Raw genomic sequence first — 27,760 nt, 5'->3', positions numbered from 1 at the left:
TCTTTGAAAATCGATCCACCACTACGAGAATCTGTGCATTGCCTTTTTGAGAACGAGGCAATGTAGTGATAAAATCCATGCTGACACTTTCCCATCTTTCTTGAGGTACGGGCAAAGGATGAAGTAACCCTTGTGGAAGTTGTCGAGAGGCCTTCATTGTTTGACAGGAATGACAAGCTTTGACAAACTTGATAACATCTTGCTGCATTTGTGGCCAAAAATATGTTGCAGATAACAATCTGTATGTCTTGTTGATGCCTGGATGAGCAGCAAAAGGGACTTCATGATGTTCTTGGATCAAAATTTTCTGCAATGGTGTATTGTGTGGAACACAAATGCGATCAATGTAATACAGCAAGTCATTGACAATGGTGTAAGCTGCGAACATATTCATCTCTGCAGGAGTCGGAGTAGAGGATTGAAGGGCTTGAAATGCATCCCCAAAATCTCGATCTGTCAAATACTCATGCTTGAAACAAGCAGGTATTTCCATTTGCACACCGGAAATGGCAAAGTTGATGGCTCGAGGAAGACGGCTTAAGGCATCTGCAACTGCATTTGCAAGGCCTGGCACGTATTGAATAATCATATGAAAATTTGCCAAGAACTCAACCCATCATCCTTGACGAGGATTCATCATAGGTTGAGTAAAAATGTATGTCAATGACTGATGATCTGTCTGCACCACGGAATCTGCGCCAAGAAGATAGTGTTTCCAAGTGCGGTAAGCATGAACAATGGCTAAAAATTCCTTGTCATAAACTGGGTATCTCATTTATATGGCTGAAAATTTGCGGCTGTCAAAAGCAATGACACGCTCATTCTGCATAAGAACACCTTCAGAAGCACGATCTGACGCATCGGTCATGACCTGAAAAGGTTGAGTAGGATCTGCAATAGCCAAAATTGGAGTTTTCGTCAAGGCATGTTTAAGGGCTTTGAACGACTGTTCTGCTTCTTCAGTCCATTGAAGTTTATCCTGCTTGGTAAGCTTAGTCAAAGGAGCTGCAATGTCGGAGAATTTGTGGACCTTGATATGATAAAAGTTTGCAAGTCCCAAAAAGGAGCGCACATCTGAGATGGTGAGCGGTAAAGGCCAATCCACTATGACCTGTATTTTCTTGGGATCGATTGCAACGCCACTGGCAGAAATAATGTGACCAAGATATTCCACCCGATTCTTGAAGAAATCACTTTTCTTCTTATTGATGTATAGCACATTGGTTCGCAAAACTTGGAAGACAAGCTTCAAATGTTCCTTGTGATCAGTCATCGTTCGACTGAAAACTAAAATGTCATCCAAATACACGATCACGAACTTGTCCAAGTATGGTCCGAATATTTCGTTCATCAGCGTCATGAAAGAGGCCGGGGCATTGGTTAACCCGAATGGTAATACCAGAAATTCATAGTGACCATACTTTGTGCGAAAAGCTGTCTTGTACTCATCACCAATGCGAATGCGAATTTGGTGATACCCTGATTTTAGATCAATTTTGGAGTAGATCTTTGCTCCCAGTAACTGATCAAATAACTCGTCATTGCAAGGCAGGGGAAATTTGTTTTTGATCGTCAACTTATTCAAAGCACGATAGTCGATGCAAAGATGCATAGATCCATCTTTCTTTTTGACCAACAGAACAGGAGCTCCAAAGGGACTTTTGCTTGGGCGAATATGACCCTTATCCAACAAATCTTCTAGCTGCCGCTGTATCTCTTGAGACTCTGAGTATGAAACTCGATAAGGGGCTCGAATTGGTGGAGGTTGGCCGGGGATCAAATCAATGGGATGATCCACGGGACGCCGAGGAGGCAAAGTTGTTGGTAGCTCGTCGGGAAACAAGTCCAAATGTGGTTGAAAGAAGGGTTGCTGCAAATAGGCAATATTTGAGGAGGATTTAACTTGTGCTTCTTCTGCACCGGGCTTAACATCTCTTAACATGATTAAAGCAGTAGCACAATCACGTTTTCGAACCAGCCGTTTGACTTGTAAAGCAGAAACCAATATAATGGGTTTGGCACTGAAAAGACCACGAAGCTCTATTTCCTGTTGCTTGTGAAAGAGCCGAATTGAGTGATCTTTGAAACTGATTATTGGATCATACTGAAATAACCAAGATTGGCCAAGGATCAAGTCGTAATGTGACAAGGGCATAACTGAAAAACCAAGCTGATCTTGGTAATCCTGTATCTGAAAATCCAGCTTTTCAATCCTTTTGTTGCACTCGAGGAAGGAACCATCAGCAAGTTCTACTTGGTAAGCTGCCTCACTAGGTTGAGTTTGAAGGCGTAGCTTAGTAATCAAAGATGTGCTGACGAAATTAGTAGAACACCCACTGTCCACAAGAACATTGATTGGCTGCTTGCCAACAAAGCCAAGGAGGCTGAGAACCCGATTCAAAAGATCCACTGGAGCAGTAACGTGATTCCGAGCATTAAGACACTTACAACCTTGGAAACTCGAACACAACGTGTTGCTTGTTTGTCTTTGTCTGGGACAGGAGGTTGGTTGTGGATAGGTTCTGCAATTGTGGTCTCCATGTGAGAATTCTGGTGAGGATTTGAAGGATTTGGCTTCTTGGGGCATTCATACCATGTGTGATCTCCATGACAAATTGTACATAATCCTGTACGGTTGGAGTTGGAGGTTGAAGGAGCTGATGAAGAGGATTGCTGTCCAGAGAACGTATTCGGCCGAAAATCACGACGACCATTCTGTCTATGATTGGGACGATTGTTTCGTCGATTTTGATTATTTGCCGAAGAGGAGGCTCTGGAAGTGGCTGCATGTCCAGAAGATTGGGGTCGGAAAGAAGTTTGTCCAGCAGAGTATTGTCTCGAAGAGTGAGCCCCTGAGAAAGAACGTTGATTCTGACCACCTTGTCCTTGGTAATTACGTTGTGAAGAGCTTGCAAAATTGGAAACTCGATCACCAGGAAGGAAACTTCTGAGTGGGCGCCGATTGTCACCAAGACGCTCAACATAAGCGATTGCAGCATCCAGTGTGGCAGGGTTAAATTTATGGACATCATCTCGCAGGGAAGGCTCAAGTCCGTTAACAAAACTGTGGAGTTTGTCGGAAGGACTGAGAGTCTCTATCTCAAGAGTTAATTTCTGAAACTCTGAGTTGTATGCTTTTTAAGGAGCCAGTTTGGCTCAGGCGGCAGAGAGAAGACCGGGTGTGGAAATCGGCATTTGCAGGCTCAAAAGCCTTGCAAAGAACGCGCCGGAATTTTTCCCAAGTAGTGGTGATTTTTCCATCTTTGATGCGGCGACGCCACCAAAGGAATGCAGTATCCTTTAGTAGAGAGCTAGCCAAAGCAACTTTCTTGCTTTCAATGAGATCAGTATTTGAAAAGTAAACCTCCATTTTGAAAAGCCAATGGTCCAGCACGCGCTTATCGCGGCGACCGTTGTATGGCTCGGGCAACTTTGCATCTATCTTCTTTTTTTGTGCTGTGTTTATTATCTTAAAAAGATATTTCAATTCAGGATTGTCTACCTCTGGTTTCGGAGCGTCGACTTGCTCAGGAACTAACTCTGCTACCGAAGAAACTGAATGGGTAGCTGGCTGCGTCCTCGAAGAAGAAAAGGCCTGCAGAACATCCAAACGTGCGGTCATCGATGCAAGACCGGTGGAGAGGGCCTCCTGGAGGACGGACATCTGTTCTCTGAGGATGGCTATCGGATCGTCTGGTGCAGCACTGCCTGTCTCTGACATTCTTACGGCTCAGAGGGAATATCTCGGAGAAGCTGGAGAGGTGTTGTTGCCGTAATAAGGTGAAGCTGTTGCTAATGCTGCGTCCCACTCCTCTAAGAAATCTGGTCCAAGATCCGAATCCTCAATATCTTCCACCTCGTCGATAGGAGGTGTGTTGTCTGGCGTCAAAGGCGTGTAGCCCGGAAGCTGTAACTCGATGTGAACCCGAACTAAAGGCTGCTGGGAAATGATGTCGTTTACTGAATCCACGCGACACTCCGTCAGAGAATAGGCCAAGTGGGGGTACCGGCTCAGTATGTGCTCGTAGTGTGGCAAATGAAGAGGCTCGCACGTAACGATGATATGCCACACCACCCAGCCCTGTGAGCGCGAGGCATGCCAATGAGTGACATAAACCAGGTAATTTTGGGGCAACACTGCTGGTTGTAATGCAGGTACAGGAGCAGGCTCGGGTGCCGGAATGAAGTCGGGAACCTGTCTTTCCTCTGGAACTGGAACTGGAGACGGGGAATCCGAAATGAGAATGAATTCCGGTTCGAATGCGGGTTCCGGTTCGGGTACGGGTTCTGCTTCGGGGGTATCTGGTATAATTATCACTTCGGGAGCCAGAGGAGGATTTTCTGGCAATATTTCTTCGGGTACCTCGTCTATGTACGAGAGAAAATTGACGGGAACGTCGAAGGCATCGTCGTCCATGACTCTGAACAAGCCCGCGTGCGCGTCTGTTGATGGCCAGAATTGGTGGCGCTGGGAATTAGCAGAAGAGGGTGCGCTGAATTTCTCTCACGCTGGCGTTGATTTGTCATTGCGCTCGCTGCAGTTGGCTTCTTGTCTTTTTTTTGGTTTAATTATGGGGTGCCCAAGGGTGCCCACTTAAAAGTGAGGTTGGGCGGCCGGCCAATAAACCTTTTAAAATGAAAAGGTGGCCCCAATTTAAATCAGCGCTGGGAATTAAAATGAAACGCTGCGTAGCTGCCTTTTTATGCGAACGCTGCTGCCTCTTCGAAAAACAGCCAGTGCTGCCACGTTTTGTTGCCTCCAGCGAAAACAGCCTTTGCCAGCGTTTTGTTGCCTCTGCGAGGTACTTGGTGAAGGGAAGGCTTGGAAGCACTGCCTTGTGAAGGGATGGCCTGGAAGCACAGGCTTGCGTCAATTGCGCAAGAAGGAAAAAGTGTAGCTCATCCTGTCCTCGCGAAGAGTCTGGTATTGCAACCGGTACGCCGCAACACTTTCTCTGTCTGTCATCTTCTGCTTATCTTTATGTATGTGTTTGAGAAAAGATTACCTCATGCTGACATGGGTCTTGGCCATCTTTCTTCTGCTTCCATACAACTCCGGGAAGGGGGAGAGTAGCGGCGAGGGTGAGAGGCTCACAACCTTCGGGTCCCGGGAAAAATTTGCTCTGATACCACTGTAAGGATTCTAGTCTCTAATCCTTAATTAAGTACTTAAACTCATGATTAAGACTTAAGAAACTGAAACTGAACTTAGAACAAGACTTAGAAGACTCTGTGTTTGATTGATTGAAAGTGTGATACAAGGGTTCCTTTTATAGGAATTGAATAGTCATCAGTGAAGAGGCATGTCTCTTTGTGAAGAGACATGACTTTAGGCGAAAAGACACATCCTTTCGGCGAAGAGCTGCAACCATTGGGTGAAGAGTCGCATCCGTAAGGTGAAGGGGTGTGACCAGTCGTCGAAGGAGTGTGGCTTTTGGCGAAGAGGTATGTCTTTTGGGCGAAGGGGTGTGACCATTCGAGAACAGGAGTCCTCCTGGGTTAGTCACACTTCGCATCTGCATCTGTAATGAATCAAGAAGAGTGTAACAAGTCACAATCGTGACAGAGTGAAAACGCTAGGTCCTTGCAGATGCAAAAACGCTAGCCTTGTTGATGTGGGGTGTCTTGCTGAGAAGTTGCCTGTTGAGCAAGGTGTTCCTGCTACCTCTTCTGCCAGAAAGTGCTAGCGCTAGGTTTGCTTATATACAAACTTAGCAAAATTGCCCTACCTACTTTCCAACAAAAGTCACTTAAAAATAATAAGTGAAAAATGTCAAAAATAGGGAAAATAGGTCTATACACTGTAAAAATGCTACTGATGGGATCTAACTGGAATCTGATGGTCATGTTGTGTGCAACCAGAGGATATGCATCTAATCTAAGTGTCTGGACATGCACGGTCTGCGAACAGACTCACAAAATTGCCAGATCACTTCCTATTCTAGATTGGCTTGACTGAACTGAACCCTGGTCATGCTGTAGCTTGTCCACGGACACATAGGGTTGTATGTGTCACGTGACATGTCTGCTGAAATCTGAAAATGCCAGGCTGATCTGGGTCTTCTTCTTCTTGAGAAAACGCTAGGGCTCCTGCTGAGGTGCTGTCTGCCTGCTAGGTGCCTGCCTCCTTGTGTCCTTGCTTCTTCTGCTTCTCCCGAGTGCCCAATGTGTTTCTTTTATAGATCTTTAGCAATTGGCCCTACTACTTTTCCAAGAAACTTAAAAGAATTCTAAAAGTCTCTCAATAAAAGACTTATAAGAGGTGGTTCACGCGGTAAAATGCTTGCGTAATGAAATGAATGTTCTTGTGCAAGAGAGGGTATGCAAGTGTGACTGGCATGGGCATGCACGTCCTGCTAGAGGTTCACAAAGGTGCAAGGCTCAATCCTAAGCTAAGACTCATGCTAGACTATGGCATAAGCGTATCCACGTGGCGCAAGTAAAGTGCGCACGTGACATCCCCCCTGTTAAAAGCATAGTTACCTGGAACGGGATTTCGGAAACGGGGAACGGCAACGGGCATGAAACGCCATCCCTGTTACTGACACTCACGTTTCAAACATTGAACGGGGATTCGGAACGGAAAGTTGGAATGGGAATGGGGACCTAAAAATGGCTTTCTCTGTAACTATGGTTAAAAGTGAGGCACAGTTGTCGAACTTCTATCTGTACTTTTGATGTTGACTGATGAATGCTTTTGATGCCGTGGATGCATCACCGATGAAAATTTCTCCGAAACCAAGGACTGATGGTACTGCGAGTGCTGTGGGTACAGTTGGCGATGCAAACAGCGTGCAAGGGTCACTGTCCAGCCTTTCTACGATTACCGAATATCAGCCTGGGTTCTATACCAGATAATGCTGACTCTGCCTGCTGTAGCAAGAGCTGTTCTACGAACACTGACTGCGGTGAAAACATTACTAATGCTAATGGACCGAGGTTTGATGCCGGAGTCCTTTCCAAAGGTTCAATGACGAGGGAAACGGATGCACGCTATATGCGAATGCGAATGCAAAAGAGGTTAGGGATCCTGTCTCCAACGCCTTCCATATCTGCATACAAGGCTAGGAGATCTTGGTACTCAAGATCTGGGTTTTCGTGTATCCAATGTCGATCTTCTTTCAAAGGCATGGCAATGAAGAGGGGATCTGGTAAGTCCATGGTCGGGACTCAAAGATTCTTCAAGAAAAAGAAATTGGGCGAGGTTCCTTGGATTCTTGATGGTTCTTTGGTATTTGGGTTCTTGGGTTGTTGACTCTTGTGGTTCTTGTTTCTTGTGAGGTTCTTCTTAAAGTTCTTGATTCTTCTGGGGTTCTTCTTTAGGTTCCTCCCTTGAGTTCGCGAAGCTGAATACGCACAGAGCTCTGATACCAATGTCAGGTGCAGCGGAAGAGAATAAGGATTTGCTCGGATCTAGTACTCCGCACACAAACACAAGGGACACTTTACTTCACTTGAAAGAACTGAACTGAACTGAACTGAAAGAAAGAGAGACGAGAGAGAGAAAAGAGACGACACAGGGATGTCGGGTCCCAACCCTCAAGGGTCCCCTTGCTCTATTGTCAAAGCAAGTACTTTCTTTATTTTTGCACAAAATGCTGCTACAATGACTAAATGTTGAGATGCTGACGCTACTGATGCTACTGATGTTGGGTAATGAGGTACTGAAGGGGTACTGAGATACGGAAGGGGACTATGTCGAAGACGATGATGTTGACGACGGGTACTGCGGGTTCTATGTCGAAGACGGGGAGGTCGACGACGAGATCTATGTCGAACATGATGAAGTCGACGATGAGGTACTAAGGGTCTTTGTCGACGACGACGAAGTCAACGACGGTACTGTGTCGAAGACGGTGAAGTTGACGACGGTTCTGTGTCGAAGACGGTGATTTCAACGACGGGGTTTATGTCGACCACGATGATGTCAACGACGGGTACTGCTGGTCTATGTCGACGACGATGACGACGATGGTGACTATGACAATGATGATGATGGTGTCGTCCTCAAGTTCGGGACTGTGATGACGATGACGAAGGTGTCGTCGTCAGGATAGGGATCAGCGATGACGATGGCGATGGTGTCGTCGTCAAGATAGGGACTTCGACGACGATGACGATGGCGACGACGACGACGTCGTCAAGGATGAAAACTGAAAACGCTGGGCTATCTGCTGAAATTTGAAAACACGAGGCTGATTTGGGTCTTCTTCTTGAGAAAACGCTAGGGCTCCTGTTGAGTTGTTGTCTGCCTGCTGGGTGCCTGCCTCCTTGTGTCTCTGCTTCTTTTGCTTCTCCTGAGTGCCCAATGGGTTTCTTTTATAGATCTTTAGCAATTTTCCCTACCTAATTTTCCAACAAACTTACAAAAAGAATTTCAAAAGTCACTTTTAATAAAATGACTTATAAGAGGTGGTTCACGTGGTGAAATGCCTACATGATGAAATGAATGTTCTTGTGCAAGAGAGGTATACAAGTGTGATCGGCATGGGAATGCACGTCCTACTAGAGGCTCACAAAGGTGCCAGGCTATGGCAGAAGCGTGTCCACGTGGCGCAAGTGAAGTGCTCACGTAACAAACTTAGTGCATGGTCATGACCCGATGCGGAATGGATACTTTGCGTGAAGGTGATGAGAGTGGAGTTGGAGAAGACGAAGTTTCTACACCAGGAGGATAGCTCTCCGATCCTTTGCCATCCCCATCTACTCCACGGATTGCATCAAACCCTATGGAGGCTTTGGTCAAGTTGATGACGGAGATCATGCTACAACAAGAGGTGCAACGTGCCACCATGGACCGCGACCGTAAAGAAAGAAGGGCAGCTATGGAGCTCGAGCGTGAGCAAGCACGCGAAGCTCAACACTTAGCAGCCAAAGAAAGAAGGACAACTATGAAGCTCGAGCGTGAGCAAGCATGTGAGGCTCAACGCATAGCGGCCGAAGAGAAGCGAGCGGCTATGGAGAGGCGCAGAGGGACCAACACATGCGGGTGTTGGTCCTACAGGTACTCTCCACGAAAGGCGAACCACTCAAGGAGCCTGACGAGTAATCACGTACCACAGGTAGAGGCAACGACTCCAACAATCTTGTCACTGAGAAGTTGACGTTTAGTAAGTATGATGGTAAGATGAATGCATTTGTGATTCATTCTTGGTTGCATCAATTTAATGCTTACTTTGCGACTAACAAGAAAACAAGTAACAGTAAAGTTTTGACAATTGCCATGTATCTAGCAGGTATGATGCCATTAATTGGTATGAAGCTTGGCAGGAGTCACAGTTGACTGAGCATCTTGAGCATGCCGAGGAAGGCGTACCTCTCTCTCGCTCAATTGGGGCGACTTCCAAGACTAGCGCAAGGGTGGTTTTGTGCCACCGCAGCACCTAGATCGGTTAAAAGAAGATTGGCGTGGTCTTAAGCAAAATGGCACTCTTGTTATGTCTTTTTATAACCGTATTTTGCAAATTGGGGTCCATTTATGCAAATCGGATGTCAAACGAAAGGATGCTTTCCTTTTTGGGTTAGATGAGTACATGAAGTTCGATGTGCAAGTCTTCAACCAGTGACTACAACACCGTAGTGGCAATAGCTCTCGCCCAAGAGATGAAGCACAACAAAGGCAAGCCTAACGAGGCCAAGTCGTCTCAAAGTACCTTTGAGAACCCTCAAAACCCAAGACCAATGGTAAGCATAACGATAACTCGTCTTTTTATAACCGTATTTTGCAAATTGGGGTCCATTTATGCAAATCGGATGTCAAACAAAAGGATGCTTTCCTTTTTGGGTTAGATGAGTACATGAAGTTCGATGTGCAAGTCTTCAACCAGTGACTACAACACCGCAGTGGCAATAGCTCTCGCCCAAGAGATGAAGCACAACAAAGGCAAGCCTAACGAGGCCAAGTCGTCTCAAAGTACCTTTGAGAACCCTCAAAACCCAAGACCAATGGTAAGCATAACGATAACTCTTCTTCTCAATCTTCCTTCATACCTAGAGCACAAAAGTCTCACAATGAATCTAAGGAAAAGAACAAATCTCAAGATAAAACCTAAGTTGACACCTGTGATAATCTGCTCAAGGGATTTTAGGAGGATGGTTAACTTTGGAAGAAAGAGCCGCTTATGGCAAAGAAGGAAGATGCTATCAATGTCACACTAAGGTCCTAAGAAAGCACCCCCAAAATCAACAACAGAATTCACATCGTTTGTCAGCACCTTTATAACCTAGAAAATACACCACATTTCTGATGAGCACCTTGATGAGTCTCTTTAAATTCTCTTGATGAGCATCTTTTCGTCGAAAATTTGTTGTTTGTCCTCTCTCAGGATGTGATATGATTTTCGGTATTAAATGGTTTCGTGAGCATGCTTCATTATTTGATTTGGAAAGCAAACACACTCACTCACTCACTGGAAGGTTTGTCTCCCGTGGTCATCTGCGGTGAGCAAGGCCTCCATTCTTTACCTCTCATTTCTCACGGGCAGGCTAAGCGTGAGTTACGACGAGGAGCTGAAGCGGCATTCATTTATGCCACTCAAGTGATGCAGGATCTCAAGACCCTTAAACAATACTCAGGTTTGTTTTAAGAAGTACAAGCTTGAGTTTTTGCAGGATGATCTTTCCCCCTATCTCCCTCGCGAGCGTCCGGAGGATAATTGCATTGAACTCATGGAGGGAACACAACCCGTCAGGAAGGTTCCCTATCGTCTGAACAAGTCTCAAGAAGTTAAGAGTGGGAACTCACCGAATTAGTGGCCAGGGGTTTCATACGTCTTGGTGTAAGTCCTTTTGCTTCTCCTATTTTGTTTGTTCGCAAGAAAGATGGGTCTTTTCATTTGTGTGTAGATCACAGGGCACTCAACAAGATGACCGTCAAGAACAAGTTTCTGATGCCTCACATTGAGTATATCCTTGATAGACTGAATGGTGCGAAGGTTTTCAACAAAGTCGATCTCAAAAGTGGGTACCAGTAGGTAAGGGTATTTAAGGGCGACATCTACAAGACCGCTTTCTGCACAGAGCGGGGACAATGGGAGTATGTTGTTATGCCTTTTGGATTGACAGGTACCGTGGGTACGTTCAACCGTCTCATGGTAGGTCGTTTTTGTGACATGATTGGCGTGTGTTTTTATTTTCCTAGATGACATTCTTAATTCTTCTACCTCATGGGAATGGCATGAATGGGATGTAGAAAGGGTTTTAGCCCATTTATACGAGTGTCAGCTATACATCGCAGCTAAGAAATCATAATTTTTTCTAATTGAGGCTACTTATCTGGGCTATATCACTTCTGCAGACGGTGTCAGGTTGGACCCAGCAAAGGTAGAACAGGTTCGTAATTGGGATTTGCCCAAAACTGCATATGATGTGCGTTCTTTTTTAGGTGTGTGTTAGGCATATAGTTCGCATATAAAGAATTTTGCTTGCATTGTCGCACCCATGACTGATGTTTTGAAAGGGGTGAAAACTTGTCGACAACGCGTTCTTTTGCCCGAGGCAGCCATTGAGGCTTTTGAAGCTCTCAAGGTTGCGGTGACTGCTTCTCAAGGTTGTGGTGATTAAGGCTTCGTGTCCCATCCTTGGCTCTTGGGATGACCCCTTTGAGGTATGGAGGATGCGAGCAACGTCGCCATAGGAGCTGTACTGCAACAGCATGGCCGTCCAGTTGCATTTCTCAGTAGAAAGTTAAACAATGCTGAAAAGAATGATTCTGTGTATGATAAGGAACTTCTGTCTGTCTGGCATCTCTCAAGCATTGGAAGCATTTTTTGTATGATAGAGAGTTTATTGTTCGTACTCATCATCAAGCCATCAAATGGCTTCAGATTATGCCTAATGCATATTGGAGTGACCGCTAGGCAAGGTGGTCTCAGTTTTTTGAGCAATTTGGAGGTTTGATTGAGTATGTTCCATATAGAGCTAACCTTGTTGCAGATGCGTTAAGTCGCAAAGGACAGATCTCTGGCCTCAGACTGCGTCCAGATGCTTTGTAGAGTGAGGCTCCAATAGCTCTTATAAACAGTACAAGGATGCCCAAAAGCAAAGCCCCAAAAGCCTACAATGAAAAACTTAAGGGCCAAGAGCATCTCAGGCCCGAAAGCTAGCGCTCTGGGTAGCCAGCGAAATTCACGAAGATCCGTATGCTGCCAGGCCAACAATCAATGCAATTCACGGGCTGTCCGTACTGCACTTGCCACGTCAGCATCTTTGTGATCTTTCTTTTTTTTATTATCACTGTGTGTCTCCAAGTGCCTCATCGGATGGGTGGCCTATAAGTTGGAACAACTTATAATCTTGTAAGTCTGTTAGTTTTCGGGTGAACATGCCATGTCATCATTTTGTGACACTGTGCTAAACTAGGAATGACGCTAGACTGTAGCAGAAGCTTGTCCACGTGGCTGAATTGCAGTGCGCATGTGACACCCCTTGTGAAAAGTGAGACACAACTACTGAGCTTCTACCTGTGGATACCTTGTGTACTTCTGATGCTGAATGCTTCTGATGCTTGTGGATGCATAAGATGATGAAAACTTCTCCAAACTTGTGGATACTGCGTTTGTAGGTACTTTTGCGATGTAACCACTGACCATAGGAGTCACCTAGGTAGCCTTACTACTGTTGCAGAATACTAGCCTTGATGTTGACTCTGTCTTGCGAGCAAGTAATACCACTCGAATAGTCCTGTTGTGAAAACATTGTGTGTGAAGATGAAAGGTAAGGGTGCTCGGAGGTTTTTCCACGATTGCTTGTTGACGGAAGAGGATGCACGCTACATGCGAATGTGAATGCAAATGCAGAAGAGGTTAGGGTCCCTTTGTCCAACTTCTTCCATATCCGCATAGGAGGCAAGTAGATCTTGGTACTCAAGATTTGGATTTTCGTGTATCCGATGTCGATCTTCGTTCAATGTCATAGCGATGAAGACGGGACTGTGCCGATGCACGATGGACTAAGGGTGGGAGTGCCTAATAAGTCCGGGGTCAGGGCGTGAAGATTCTTTCAAAAGAAAAAAAATGATGCTTGGGTTCTTTAGGTTCTTCCCTTGAGTTCGCGAGGCCGAAGCACACACGGAGCTCTGATACCAATGTCAGGTGCAACGGAAGTGTTTAAGGATTTTGCTCGGATCTAGTACTCTGCACAAACACAAGGTTACTTCACTTGAAAAGAGAAACTGAACTAAACACCATGAAGGAGAGAAAGACAGAGAGAGAGAAAAGAGAGACGACACGGCATGTTAGGTCCTAACCACCCTCAAGGGCTCCCTTGCTCTGTTGGCAGAGCAAGTACTTGCTTTATTGACTTGCACAATTTTGTTACAATGATCCTAGACGGTGATAGGTACTTGTAGTGGAGGCTTGGTACTGACGGTACTTGAGAGGCTACAGACTGAAGTCTGAAAACACTAAGGGGGCTTTGCTTGGATCTGCTACTTGGTGATAAAGGCTGAAATCTGAAGCTGAAAAACGCTGAAGATTGTGGGCTGAAATTGTCGATGACAGAGGGCTGAAATTGTTGGCGTTACTGGTTGGAAAACGCTGGTGATGTTGAAAAACGCTGAGGTGCTGAGGTAGAAAACACTGGGTACTGATGTTGTGGGTAACACACAGAGCTCTGATACCAATGTCAGATACAAATGTCGGGTCCGAAACCCTCAAGGGCCCTCTTGCGTTGTTGCCAAAGCAAGTACTTTCTTTATTCTTGCACAATGCTGATACAATGATGCTAAAGGCTGAGATGCTGATGGTAACGGGTACTGATGCTACTGATGCTGGGTACTACTGAGATACTGAAGGGTATTGTGGGTACTGAGGGGTATATGGGGTGTTGAAGCCTGAGGTACTGATGGGTACGGAGGGGTACTGCGGTACTGATGGGTTCTGTGTTGACGAGGATGAAGACGACAATGGAGTACTGATGGGTTCTGTGTCAACAACGATGAAGATTATGACAGGGTATTGTGGTAGATGTTGAGGGATACTACGGGGTACCTGATGGGTGTTGAGATCCCTATCCTGAGCTAGGCAGGAGCCAAGCCAAAACACAAGGGGTGCTAGGTGCTGGGATACTGTGTCGATGACGACGATATGGAGGCTATGGCTACTGAAAACGCTAGCGATGTCGATGCCTAGAATGACGATGCTAGGGTTGAAGTCTGATGGCGACTGGCTGTTCTGGGCTGAAAACCCTGATGCTACAGGGCTGAAAACGCTGAGGTGCTGGCCTGTGATTTCGGAGTTTGCAGGTTCTTCTGCTGCTGCTTCCTCTTCTGGTTCTCCTAGCGCCCAAAGGCATGCATAAATAGGTGGAAAAGGCTGGGTTGAGCAGCATCTGGCTGAAACCCACGACCTCATAAAAATGCTACAAGTCACTTATTAATTAAGTGCGCCTTTAAGAGACGGTTCACGCGCGGTAAATTGCTTGTGTGTTGAAATGCGGTACTGTGCAAGAGAGGGTATGGAACTATGACCGGCTTGGACATGCACGGCCTGCTAGAGGCTCACAAAGTGCCAGGCTAGGTCCTAAGCTAAGACTCATGCTAGATTGTAGTAGAAGCATGTCCTCGTAGCGCCAATGACATCTCCCTCTGCTAAAGGTGAGGCACAACTTGCCGAACTTCTACCTGTGGATTCTTTCTGGACTTCTGATGCTTGTGGATGCATAACCGATGAAGATTCCTCCAAACGGGTGGATATTGCGGATGTAGATCGGCTGCGATGTAAACACCGACCACACGAGTTATTAGGTAGCCTTACTACCTTCGCAGAATACCAGCCTTGGTGCTGACTCTGCCTTGCGAGCAAGTACTGACCACTCAAATAGGTGTGTCGTGAAAACATTGCGAGTGAAGCTGAAAGGTAAGGGTGCTCGGAGATATTTCCAAAGGTTGCTTGTTGACGGAAGTGGATGCACGCTACATGCGAATGCGAATGCAGAAGAGGGTTAGGGATCCCGTCTCCAACTCCTCCCATATCCGCATAAGAGGCAAGTAGATTTTGGTACTCAAGATCTCGGTTTTCGTGTATCCGATATTGATCTTCCTTCAAAGTCATGGCAATGAAGATGGGAGCTGGTACTGGATGCTTGATACTGAGGGTGCTGAGAGGCTAATAAGTCCAAGGTAGGGACGTGAAGCTTCTTCAAGGAAAAAAAACAATCGGAGAGGCTCTTTGGGTTCTTGGTTTTGCTTGGGTTCTTGGTGGTTCTTCCCTTGAGTTCGCAAAGCCAAAGCACGCACAAAGCATTGATACCAATGTCAGGTGCAAATTTCGGGTCCCAAACCTTGAAGGGTCCCCCTTGCTCTGTTGCCAGAGAAAAGTACTTTTTTTAATTCTTGCACAATGCTGATACCATGATACTGAAGGCTGAGATGCTTATGCTAATGGGTACTGATGCTACTAATGCTGGGTACTAGTGAGATACTGAAGGGTACTGCGGTACTGCGGTACTGATGGGTTCTGTGTCGACGAGGATGAAGACGACGACGGGGTGCTGATGGGTTCTGTGTCGACGACGATGAAGACGACGACGGGGTATTGCGGTAGATGCTGAGGGATACTACGGGGTACTAATGGGTATTGAGATCCCTATGCTGAGCGAGACAAGAGCCAAGCCAAAACACAAGGGGTGCTAGATGCTGGGGTACTATGTCGACGACGACGACGACGAGGCTATGGTTGAATGCTGAAAATAGAATCTGCAACCATGACAAGGCTAGGGGCTGAAGTTTGATGGCGATCATAGGCTGAAATCGCTGGCTGTTCTGGGCTGAAAACGCTGATTCTACAGGGCTGAAAACGCTGATGAGAGGAGGCTGAAAATGCTGAGGTGCCGGCTTGCAATCCCGGAGTGTGCAGGTTCTTCTGCTGTTGCTGCCTCTTCGGGTTCTCCTAGCGCCCAAAGGCATGCATAAATAGGTGGAAAAGACTGGGTCGAGGAGCATCTAGCTGAAACCCACGACCTTATAAAAATGCTAAAAGTAACTTATTAATTAAGTGTGCCTTTAAGAGGCTGTTCACGTGCGGTAAATTGCCTATGTACTGAAATGGGGTACTGTGCAAGAGAGGGTATGCAACTATGATCGGCCTGGACATGCATGTCTTGCTAGAGGCTCACAAAGTGCCAAGCTAGGTCCTAAGCTAAGACTCATGCTAGACTGTAGTAGAAGCATGTCCACGTAGCGCAAGTGAAGTGCGCACGTGACATGCTTACTTGCCATTGGAGGTAACCAAGAGGTTCACGTAAATAGGTGACTCAATGCTGGGTCGAGCAATGCCAATTTAACCCCCACGACCTTGGGAAAAATATGGTGAAAGGTCACTTATTATTAAGTGCCTTAAGGGACCGTTGACATGCCTACAGGCCTATATGCTGAATTGGGTGTACTGTGCAAGAGAGGGTATGCAACTATGACCTGCCTGAACATGCACATGCTACTATAGGCTCACAAAGTGCCAAGCTAGGTCCTATGCTAAACTAGGACTGACGCTAGATTGCAACACAAGCTTGTCGGACATTTCCACATCACCAAGGGAGCCTCTCTCTCAAAAGTCGCCGTGGAGGACATCATCTAGAAGGAATTTCATCCGTGACCATCTTGTGGCGTGCATGGAGTTGGTACTAGTACCTCACCTTAAGGAGGAGGGGATGTCACGTGCACATGGCTCTGTGCCAGGTGGACATGCTTCATGGACTTGTAAAGCCAATTTTCCAGCTCTGGAACCCTCTTGCAAAAAGGGTTTGTACACGCGTTTTGACAGATGTTATGACACTACGGTGGGCATGTGGCATGACAAGCATGTAGGTCTAAGTTAGAGGACCGTGTCGGTCCAGACTGTTCGCCAAATGGGTCACAGAATAGTGAGAGTTATTGTCAGAAAGCTCTCATGTGCGCACATTTGCACATTTTCCTGACCTGGCACAAATTTCTCGACTTGACCAAAAAGGTCAGTATAAAGGAGACCCTCAGCCTAGCGTTTTTCAAGCTCCATCATCAACTGTGTTTTTGGCTGTGTTTCTCGCGTGACAGATCTGCTGCGTTTTGCGTGCCAGATTTGCGTTTTTGCAGCCAGTTTTCAGCCCTTGATTCCTTGGGAGCGCAATTCAGCCCCAAATCTACCTCTTGGTGGCCATCTGAAATCCCACATCGAGAAGGATCCAAAGGTGCATTAAATCAGCCCTGGAGGTGTTGATTCTATAGAAGTTACCGCGACGAAATTCACGATTCGAGTCAGTAGAGTCTGCACTTGAGGTATTGCATGTGTACATTCCATTCACGCAATCTAAAGCAAATACCACATCGGCAACAGTGTGGGGGGCCCTTGAGAGGGTTGGTTGGGACCCCATCGGATGTAATTTCCTCTCTTCAAGGAAAGTAAAAGGAACCATCATTCAGGTTGAAGCAATCACTAACGCAAGGAAAAGAAGTAAAAGATTTGTGGAAGTGTAAAACCTAGATCTTCACCATTTCATTTGCGCTGCACCTGACATGATCTCTGATAGTACTCCACTGAATCGATTGCCTTACAAAATGAGCTGTGCTTGATAGGGGGAGATCATGAGCCAAGTTTAGGACCTTTTGGAAAAGGATAGATCCAACACAGTATCTCACCTTTTTGTTCTTCGATATTGCTTTTTTAGAAGAAAGACGGATCTTGGAGGATGTGTATCAATTATAGGGCTCTCAATAAGATTTCCATCACAAACAAGTTTTTAATACCCATGATCGATGATTCTACTTGCTTCAGTAGAATCGATCTTAAAAGTGGCTATCATTAGAACATGATTGCTCCTAGAGATGTATACAAGACCGCATTCAGGACATCCTTCATATCGTACGAGTATCTGGTGATGCCTTTGGATCTAATGCTTTTGCAACGTTCAACAAGATAATGGATCAGAGAGAGTTTCGACAGTTTGTGGAAACATTCTTCGACGACATCATTGTTTTCTCTAAATCCGAGGAAGAACATTGAGAGCATTTGTTCAGAGTGTTTCAAGCATTGCGGAAACACAGATTGGTTATCAATGGGAAGAATTATCAGAGATACACTCTTGGGACATTGTTTCCTTCAACGCAGATCACCTAACTGGCTGGTTGCCCAAAGATGCAGATGAGGGCTGCCCAAAAACGTTAGGGCTGCCCTCCACTCTGCCTCACCTGCCCTCCAAAAGATATGAGGGCACCCCTGCTGGGCTAGTGTCTGCATGCCTAAAATACCCCCTTTGGCCCTGCTTATATCGGAACGTCCAAGGTTGCCCGATCCTCACTCCATCCCCCACGACATGGGAAAATAGGTTAAATAGGAGAGAAGGGGGAAGGAAAAATAGGAATGGCTGGGGAAAAATATTTCCAGCCAGCAGGAGACTAAAAGACCATGGACTCAGCCAAAACCCTGGTCTAGCATGGCTAGACATATCCGGACAGGAGAAAACTACCCCACCCCCTTCTAGGCACAGCCACAAAACAGCCCTCACTCCGGCCGTGCAAAACCCAGGAGAGGAGCCCCCAAATCTACACGCTCTTGAGGTCTCTTGGGATTGTTCCTATGACATTAAAATCTCCCTTCTCATTTGTGTGTGTGTGTGTGTGAATAAGAAGAGGAAACTTGAATAGCTCACCCGAGTGTGGTAGATTGGTTATCCCAATTCCCTCTGGAATATCAGGTCTTGAGTTCAAAACTCGTCGGATAGATCTTTGGGTATCTCTTGGGATTGTTCCTACGACATTGAAATCTCTCTTCTTCTTCTCTCTCTCTCTCTCTCTCTCTCTCTCTCTCTCTCTCTCTCACACACACACACACACACACACACACACACACACACACATTGTCTCTACCTTGGTCCTCTTTGCTAGTCTCCCAAGGGCAAGGGTAAAGCCCTCTCTTACCTGTTCCACTAACCTAAAACTATTTTTTTTCATGCTTACATTATCCATCGCCAATGGGCATGGCTCATGAAATTTTCATTTGTTATTTTTGAGGATTAAGCTGTTGTTAGTGTGGCTCGTCTCAAATATCAATAAGTTCTTACACCGAACTGATTGTTTTTGTGCTTTCAAGTAAATTGCTGCAGATAATAGTGCTCGAAGATACCAAAGAATACATTAGCTATGTTTCAAAGGAGGAAGCAGATGCTCAACAACGGGTTCCATTTGACCTCTTGGTAATTGTCTGTTGCATTTTTCGTATGGTGGAGCTGGTTGTTATTTTGTTGAACATAATTCATGTATTGTGGACTGAAAGTATTTTTGACAGCAATTTTAATATTCTGCATCAAAGGTCTTATGCAATCCCGTCTTGAAGAAACTGGGAACACAAAAAGCAAGGTTCTTTGAAGGGTGTCTAAGGTAAAGCTATTTAGAACTTGGGCAATTTTGTTCTTTGATCAAGAAACAACATTCCTGACTTTGCTTTTGGCAAAGCAGCACACCCTATGTGACTTTGTAGCTTTTGCATTGAGCTTGGCAGGGTGTTGTGTGAGTTTTATGATCATGTACTAGTTTATGTGTTTGCAGTGTGGAGGGATATCGTGGGCTTGTGGAAAGGCATCTTGAAGTGGAAGTGTCTGGGTTCGGACAAGATGGATTGCCCATCAAGATCAGGGCCTCTGGCTGGCAAGCCCGAATCTTGCAACACGAGTGCGATCATTTGCAAGGTGTGCTCTATGTGGAAAAGATGGTGCCAAAGACATTCAGAACAAATGAAAATTTAAGGCTTCCATTGCCTTCAGGGTGTCCCAAGCCAGGTGTCTGTTCACACTAGGAATTCACTAGTGACTGCTTAGGAGTTTGTGAACATATCATTGTAGACCGCCAAATGTCTCATTGTAGGTTGCAAGACACAAAGCACAGAGTGGATTATATTGTACAGCGGGCTAAGATTCTAAGGCTCAAGGATCAGTTTTGAAACTTTGGTAATAGCAATCAAGAAATTCCAATGTTTGTCCTTGTTCCTGTTGTAGATATGTTTGAAGTTTAAACATGATATCTCATGTACTTTGTCTGTTGTCCTGGTGTGGACGAGTTTACATTTGACGCTTGTAAAATTCGATGGATTCTATCCAAATAATTATAATGCCAACCTCATTTTGTTGAGTTTGTTCTTTAATTAATAGTATTTTGTCCTCTTCTCTAAGCAAGCTTTAGTTTGGGTTGGTTTTGTTGCTGCAATCTTGAATCTTATGATCTAGATGGTTTTATTAACGAAATTTGAATCGCCTTGTCTTTCAGATGATGTGGTCTTTTAGATGTGGTGATTAAATGAGAAGCACTAGTAATTGAAAGTACTTTACAAGCTAACCTTTGTTTTTTGCCTTGTGGTTTATTGTTGTATCTTGATGCCGCTATCTCTGGAGAGAGATAGAGAGATTTTATTACCGTCTTTGAAGGTCAAATATGACCTATGGGAACCAAAAGAAACATTTCATGTTGGTTGTGTGGAGTTGATAGGCGACTCCATACTCGAGAATTGTGGAAAGCATCCTAATAGTGTCCACATTGTGGTTGGGAGAGGAATAGTGTAGGGAGAGCTCATGGCTGAAAATGTGGGGAGAAGCAAGTGCTAATGTGGTCAAAAGCTAAGCACTTAAGTAGGGTGTGATGCTTAGACTCGCACATTGTATGGGGGCATAAAGTACACAGTCGATGAGACTCCTTGATGATGCTCAATCCCTTGTCTCGCATCATAGAGAATGAGAGCTAAGCTGGAGGGAGGCAATAGTGTGCACAATCAAGGGGGTAGGCTCGAGATGTACGGGTGATTTGGCTCTATCATTCAAAGAAGAAGATGGTTTGTGATCGGGGGCAGCATACATGGTGTAATGTATGAAGCGCGAGCCCTTGGTTCACTCCCAATCCGCGATACATTGGTGTTGTGGAAAAGCCTCATTCACTTCAGAGTCTTTGGAGCCATCATGAAGCAAAAATGTAATGCATCCCATCTTCCATACCCCTTGATGTCTTGTGTCCACCTTGAACTTAAGATTTTTGTTGTGGTGCATCTTGTGGACTTTCTTACTTGCTTCCCATGCAATTCTTCGAAATGGACGTGATGACTTTTGCACATGCCCTCTTGCGTATGCACTCGAAAATACCAAGAAATTGCAAGTATATATTCATTTGGCACTTGAGACCCTCTGCACGAGAAACCATATCAAAAGATTTCTTCTTGAAGTCCAAAAAGCAACAAACAATCCTTTACCTCTCAAACAATTTTTCTCAATGGTGCTATGATGTTTTTGGAAACTTGCTTGTCTATATGCGCTTTTGTCATTCTTTTTACCCACTCATTGATCTTCATCTCCATGGCACATCCAAACAACTTTCCATAAGAGAACCAACCAATATAGTCCTGTGCGGGGGGTTTGGGGTTGGTGTGGGGGGGGGGTTGCTTAGCAAGAGGAGAGCATAGCGTGTGCCAAGCTTTAGGCAATTGTTTAATAAACTGTGCGTGACAGAGAGATGGCTGGGGAGGCGCATGGGAGGAAGCTGGCCATGGCGACAACTAGTAGGTGGGAGGCGGGGCAGGTGACTTCAAAACCTTCGAAGGAGGTTGAGGGTGCAGATAGGAGCGAGGCCAGCCTTTGCACAAATGGAGGACAAGAAGATGGGGAAAGTCAAGGTTTTTGAGAAGAGGAGGGGGGACTTAAAAGGGAGGTGCAAAAAAGATTGGTAAAGATAAAGCAATGCAAAAAGAGCTGAAGAAGGAGATGAAAAATCCTAGAACGTGAACGGTGTGGGAACCAATAGTGCAAAAACAAAGGATAAGAAACTACCAAAGATAAAAGAAGAAAACTAATAGTGAAAAAAAAAGCAGTTAGTGCATCCCTTACCTTTTTTACTTTGTCTTTAAATTTCAATGAAGGAGTTCATGTGGAATTTTCTTTGAATTTATGCATCATTGATCCCATTTTGTACTTGGTCTGTGTTTTAGTGTTGCATTTTTTGGTTTTCAATCACATCAGAATGCGAGAGAGGGAGGTGGTAAAAATGCACACCCCTCTACCGTTGTGGCGCAACAATTAAAATTTTGCTGTGCCACATGAGAGGGAGGTTGCGCTTCTGGACCCAACCCCATCTCATGTTGTTGCATGACAAAACATTTTGTTGCAAGGAAAACACTTGTTGTGCCACAATGCAAGAGGGGGCGATTTGTTTCCCCTCCGTCCCTTTTCCCCATGTCATGCTGTGGCACGAAAAAAAAAACTTTTATCACATCACAATGCGACATGGAGGGGTCTCCCTCGACCCTCGCCCTCGTTTCATGTTGTGGGTCGACATTTTTTTTTGTCATGTATGGAGAGGTGCTCCCACCCTCGTCCCCATTTCGGGTTGTGGCACGACAAATTTTCTTTGTCGTACCATGAGGTGAAAAGGAGGGGTGCGCATCTTGCCCCCCACCCTCACCCCCCATTTCGTGTTTTCGTGTGACAAAATAATGTCGTGCCACTATGCTATGGTAGGGGGAAGATAAATACACACCACCAACTAGTGTTGTGGAGCGACATATGATAATATATCGCATCACAACGCAAATGGGAGAAAAAAAAACCACCCTCCTCTCATGTTATGACGCAACAACAATTTTCTTCTCGTCGCACCATAACATGAGTGGGCTTGTTTTTTTTTTCTTTTGACTTTCCCCTCAAATTGTTTTGTGGTGCGAGATAGGGTTGAGTGGGACTGACTACCACATGTCTTCCATGCATGTGGGTGTACACTTTCCAAAGCTTGCACTATTGTGTTGGGATATTGTTATGATGATGATGTCGTCCCTTATATACTACATCTCTCTTTCCATAGGGTTCACTGTTGTCAAAGTTAGGTCCTCCACTCTTAGATCTAGCTTTCACGATCATGATGCTTCATTTTTTCCTCTTTTATTATACAACTAGTATGTGACCCGCGCGTTGCTGCGGCCAAAGAAACATCGCTTCTATTCTTGTAGGGATATCTTCTCTTCCAAGTGAAACACTATCAATACTCTATTCCTATATGTATATTCTATTGCATTTCTAAAAGTAATGCATTATACAACCTCTTGAAGATTCTAAAAAACATAAATATATGTAAGATTCTACAAAGCATTCTTTGATACCAAGCTTGGGAGATTCTCATAGACATTGTTTTTCATGAGGTGCTAGACCTTGTTCAAAACTTAGGAGTGCTCTACTTCTATTGTGGTAGAGAGAGAGAGAGAGAGAGAGAGAGAGAGAGAGAGAGAGAGTCTCCTCCTTCTGGTGTATCTTCGTTTAGCAATGCTACTAATGTTGATTATACAGATTAAGTAAGTTAGCATGGTGTGAAAAGATGAAAGCTGTCTGAAATCAATGTAACAATAAAGCTTTTTTTGAAAATGGAGTGGGTTCTAGAATTGGTCTCAGCAATAGGAACACAATTAAATTCAACGTCTCTACTCCATTCTCGTACTTAATTCTATATTTGCATCTTTCTTATGAGCAAGACATGGTAGAAGTGTACATCATAACTTTTAATATGGCAAGAAGGCCATCTTTCCCTTGGTCTACCTAGAGTTGACAAAAGAACTACCACGTCGAGAAGTACAAACTGGGTAAGCCAGCAAGTGTTTAAAGATGAAGGGCCATAATTGCTACAGTGTGTAATTAGAAAACTTTTCATGTTTAAGAGTAGAGTTGTGAAAATATAAGGGCCCATAGTTTCCAATGTACCAGAAAAGCTTCAAGTTTCAAAGAGATGAGCTGACGTTTTTTTAATATTAAGAATGTGATTACATCTATGCTGCTCTCTAGATGCTTCTCTTGGATCTCTATCTATGTTCACAAGCATGATAATGGTTTATGTCATCACCTAATCACAAAAATACATAAGCATCTTAGTATGATAAGGTGCACACTATTTGTTCATGTATACTTTCACATCATTTGCATCTCAAAAAGTGATAGAAATGAAAGCAAAGTAAGGGTGCTCAATTGTTTATTTTTGTAGGAGTTTTGGCCATTATGCTAAACTGAAGGACGTGGTGTAAAATTAAAGCTGTGACTAAAATCGTGCATGCCATTAATCTCTATCTATCTCTACCCTCTAATTACAAAAGCATATTCCTCTTTGAGAGAGCACATTATATTTAACCAGCTTGAGCCTATTTTCTTGCGCACAATCTATACTATACCAACCATTTGGCTTAATTGTTGCTGTGTTAATGTGCAATTGGACATTGAGGCAATGCAGGACAGCCTCTTTTTGTGTACACATTAGGTTCCTTGAAAATTTGAGAATATAAGTATCATACCCTACTTGAGTACACTTAGAAACACACACACACACACACACACACACACACACACACATATATATATATCTTTATACATACATACATACATATATATATATATATATATATATATATATATATATATATATATATATATATATATATATATATATATATATATATGTATGTATATGTATGTATAAAGATATGTACATACATATTTATACACATGTGTGTGTGTTCACACACACACACACACACACACATATATATATATATGTATGTATATGTACATATCTTTATATATATATATATATATATATATATATATATATATATATATATATATATATATATATATATATATATATATATATATATATATATATGTATATATATATATATATATATATTCTTATATCAAAGAATTGTCACATAGGTCTTGAATCCTCTTGTTGTTGTTATAGTACAATAGCTATGACATCTAAACTTTTATGCTCCCTTCGTGCCTCCCCCCCCCCCCCTCCAAACCCCCCCTCTCTCTCTCTCTCTCTCTCTCTCTCTCTCTCTCACACTCAAAGATCTTGAACTTGAGACCATTGAATATATCTTTGAGATCTCATTGGATCGTTCCTACAACATTTTAAATTCTTCATTTTTCAAGACACGTGTGTGTGTGTGTTTGTGTGTGTGTGTGTGTGTGTGTGTGAGAGAGAGAGAAAATAACTTTATTCTCACCCAAGTTGCCAGATATATCTTCTGGGATTGTTCCTATGGGATTAAAAATTATATTCTTCTTCTTCTTCTTCTTCTTCTTCTTCTTCTCTTCTCTCTCTCTCTCTCCCTCCCTCCTTCCTTCCCATAGATATTCAAGTGTTAAATACTTGTTGTATAACTTTAACGTCTTTTTAAATTGTTCTTACACCCTTAAACATTTTATTCTCTCTTTCTCCTCTACTCCCTTCTGCTTGTTGCATCATTCATTGGACGCTAAAACATTTTCCTATATGTGTATGTGGGGGGATTTGATTTTTTATAGGCACCTTTGCTTATCAAATTTTAGATAATTTATTGATTTTAAGCATGGCCCATGGTTTAACTCTTAAAAATAAAAATGACTAAATATTAAAGAACTGGTAAAAGATACGTTAATTGCGCAACCTCTCTCCCTATCTGGGGTGCCAATGTGAGAGTTGATTTTTGTTGGGAATTTTATTTATATTCTATGGGTGAAAAACGTATAGCTACCCTTTTGAAAATACACTACTACTCAAAGAAAACCATATTATCTTGAAAATTTGATTGGGGGGTCACTATATATTAAAAAAATTATATCATGTGCGTTCAAGGACTATTTTTAAACTCCTTCTTTGTGAATTTTTGACAAAAATAATTCAATCTATAAAGATTTTTCCAATTACATTTTATGGTACCCTTTTGTATGTGAGAAAAAAAAATAATAACCCCTTCTGATGTATTCACGTGATAGTCGCATAGATATTAAGTGCCCCCCCCCCCCCCTCTCGAAATTTGAAGGGCTTGAAGGGTGCTCTTGGTGAGACGGACTCCTATGAGCTCAAAAGGAAAATCAATCTCTCTCTCTCTCTCTCTCTCTCTCTCTCTCTCATGTGTAGGTGCACGTACACGCACACACGTGCAATCTCTCTCTCTCTCTCTCTCTCTCTCTCTCTCTCTCTCTTCTTTCTCTCTCTCTCTCTCTCTCTCTCTCTCTCTCTCATTCTCATGGTCAATAACATGGATAACTACTCCTTCATTTGCATGCATTTTCTCAAAGTGAAACTACCCCAAGTCGATACCGCATGAGCTTTTTTTTTTAATATCTTTAAAGAAATAAAAACTTTTTAATTTTTTTTAAAATATATATTGGTCTTGAAAAAAACCTCTTGAAAAGATAAAACCAAATATATCCTCAAAAATTAAATTCTCATTAAATAATAAAATATCCACTAAATTTATCTCCTTTTTGGTATGCGCATGTAAACCAATACATTTATTCTATCTAAAGTAGAAAGTCTTCGAATTTCTATTACTAAAACACTTTCTACTACTAAAGAAAAGTAAATTCTTTTGATTTTACATTCTGACAAAAGCTGAAAAGTAGCTTGTTATTTTTTACAATCTTGCTCTCCCTTTTACATTTTAGAGAGGTTTTCTTTTCGGTGAAGGAGTGAGTGACACATGGAGGGTCTCTCCTTCCTTGAAAAATTTAAGCTGCTTCATATATAGTATAGATTTACTTCTTTTCCTTCCACCTTTCTTTTTTTGCAAAAGTTTACGGTTCCCATGCTGCACACAAAGAGACTCCGAGAAAGGTGTACCCTCAAATTAACCAATCGCCCCTGTCACATGTTGCAAGAAAAATCCTTCTCAATTTACATCTTGCAATGAGGAATAAAAAATATGAGTAGAATAGAAGTGCTCTACTGGAGCTTTGCAAACTCTAAAAGGGCTATCCTTAAGCTCCCTTTTCAAAGAGTTGTACGTGGAATCTCCGAAAGGATCGACCTTAATTTTTGGTGCGCGAGAAGCACAATGGGTTGCCTACATGATGAGGCAACCAAAGATTTTCACATTGAAATTTTTCAAGACATCTCGTTCTAACAGCTCATGCCCACGTTACCGTGATGCCCCATGACATCAATTTCATATGACATTTGTGGTTTGTATATAGTAACACTTATGTCAGTGTCCATTTTTTACCGAAAAATGGACAATATATTGAGCATTCCATCCCTAAGTAAAGTTAAGGTGACAATAGTCTGTACCACCCACCATGCTTATGGCACCTGTATAACACTAGTTCTGCAATTAAACACTCAAGTGTCATGAGACAATAAGTGTTCTATTTTTCTAGCAACTTGTCATGATTATTTTGTGAAGCTAGAAACAAGATTTATAGATAATGTTCATGCCTTAAGTCAGTTATGAGGTGAATAACATAGAATTTTTAAAAAATTTACCAAACTTGATATGATATTAAGATTACGTGATGAGTCTTTAGAGAAAAAAATCATAAAAATTTAGTGCAATTTTAACAAAAATTCCATAAATTGAATATAACTTCTCATCATAACAAGGTTTTGCATAGATTTCAAGGTTTATGAGTAAGAAATAACTTATTATAACAAGAATATGTCTAGGAACTAAGTTATGAAGTATATATGCAATATAAGACAATGCAAATTTATATGAACTAAATGTTTTATGTGGTCGTTGATTGAATTCACAAATGACCCATATAGTTTTCTATATTGGATTCTAGTCACAAAGGAAATGTTTTTCACATGAGATTTGCAAAAATATCAAGCACATATATAATTAGTTACCCTGCATTATTGCATGCAACTTGCTCATTTTTTTCTCATATTAAAATACGAGTTTTAGTGAAACGTCAACTGTTGTTTTGCGTAGGTGCTCTTTATGAGTATAGCTACTATTGAAGTTATGTACAAAAGTGAGGGCTTGTAGCTTTTATGAGTACTTTGGATAAT

General features: G+C 43.2%; 2 protein-coding genes across 4 annotated transcripts in view; one reads left to right on the top strand and one right to left on the bottom strand.

Moving 5' to 3' along the window:
• Positions 1 to 20,092, top strand: part of LOC147443121 (peptide deformylase 1A, chloroplastic-like) — a 51,498-nt gene extending 31,406 nt beyond the window's left edge. Inside the window, exons 2-4 of the mRNA XM_086529052.1 lie at positions 19,072 to 19,161; positions 19,278 to 19,345; positions 19,514 to 20,092. Of these exons, the coding sequence (XP_086385178.1) occupies positions 19,072 to 19,161; positions 19,278 to 19,345; positions 19,514 to 19,760 (405 nt within the window). The 3' untranslated portion in view covers positions 19,761 to 20,092. The remainder of the gene's footprint in view (positions 1 to 19,071; positions 19,162 to 19,277; positions 19,346 to 19,513) is intronic.
• LOC147443120 (uncharacterized) overlaps positions 1 to 27,760 on the bottom strand; it is a 131,477-nt gene that overhangs the window by 89,340 nt on the left and 14,377 nt on the right. Inside the window, exon 6 of one of the 3 annotated variants that reach the window (XM_086529051.1) lies at positions 26,293 to 26,608. The exons of the other annotated variants lie outside the window; for them this stretch is intronic. Within the exon in view, the coding sequence (XP_086385177.1) occupies positions 26,595 to 26,608 (14 nt within the window). The 3' untranslated portion in view covers positions 26,293 to 26,594. Of the gene's footprint in view, positions 1 to 26,292; positions 26,609 to 27,760 lie in introns of those variants that run through there. 3 annotated transcript variants of the gene reach the window in all.

The sequence above is a fragment of the Adiantum capillus-veneris genome, chromosome 14, assembly GCF_014529385.1.
Source record: "Adiantum capillus-veneris isolate H3 chromosome 14, ASM1452938v2, whole genome shotgun sequence".
Lineage (NCBI taxonomy): Eukaryota > Viridiplantae > Streptophyta > Polypodiopsida > Polypodiales > Pteridaceae > Adiantum > Adiantum capillus-veneris.
The sequence above is the reverse complement of the archived record's forward strand: the minus strand, read 5'-3'. Positions and strand labels throughout refer to the sequence as shown.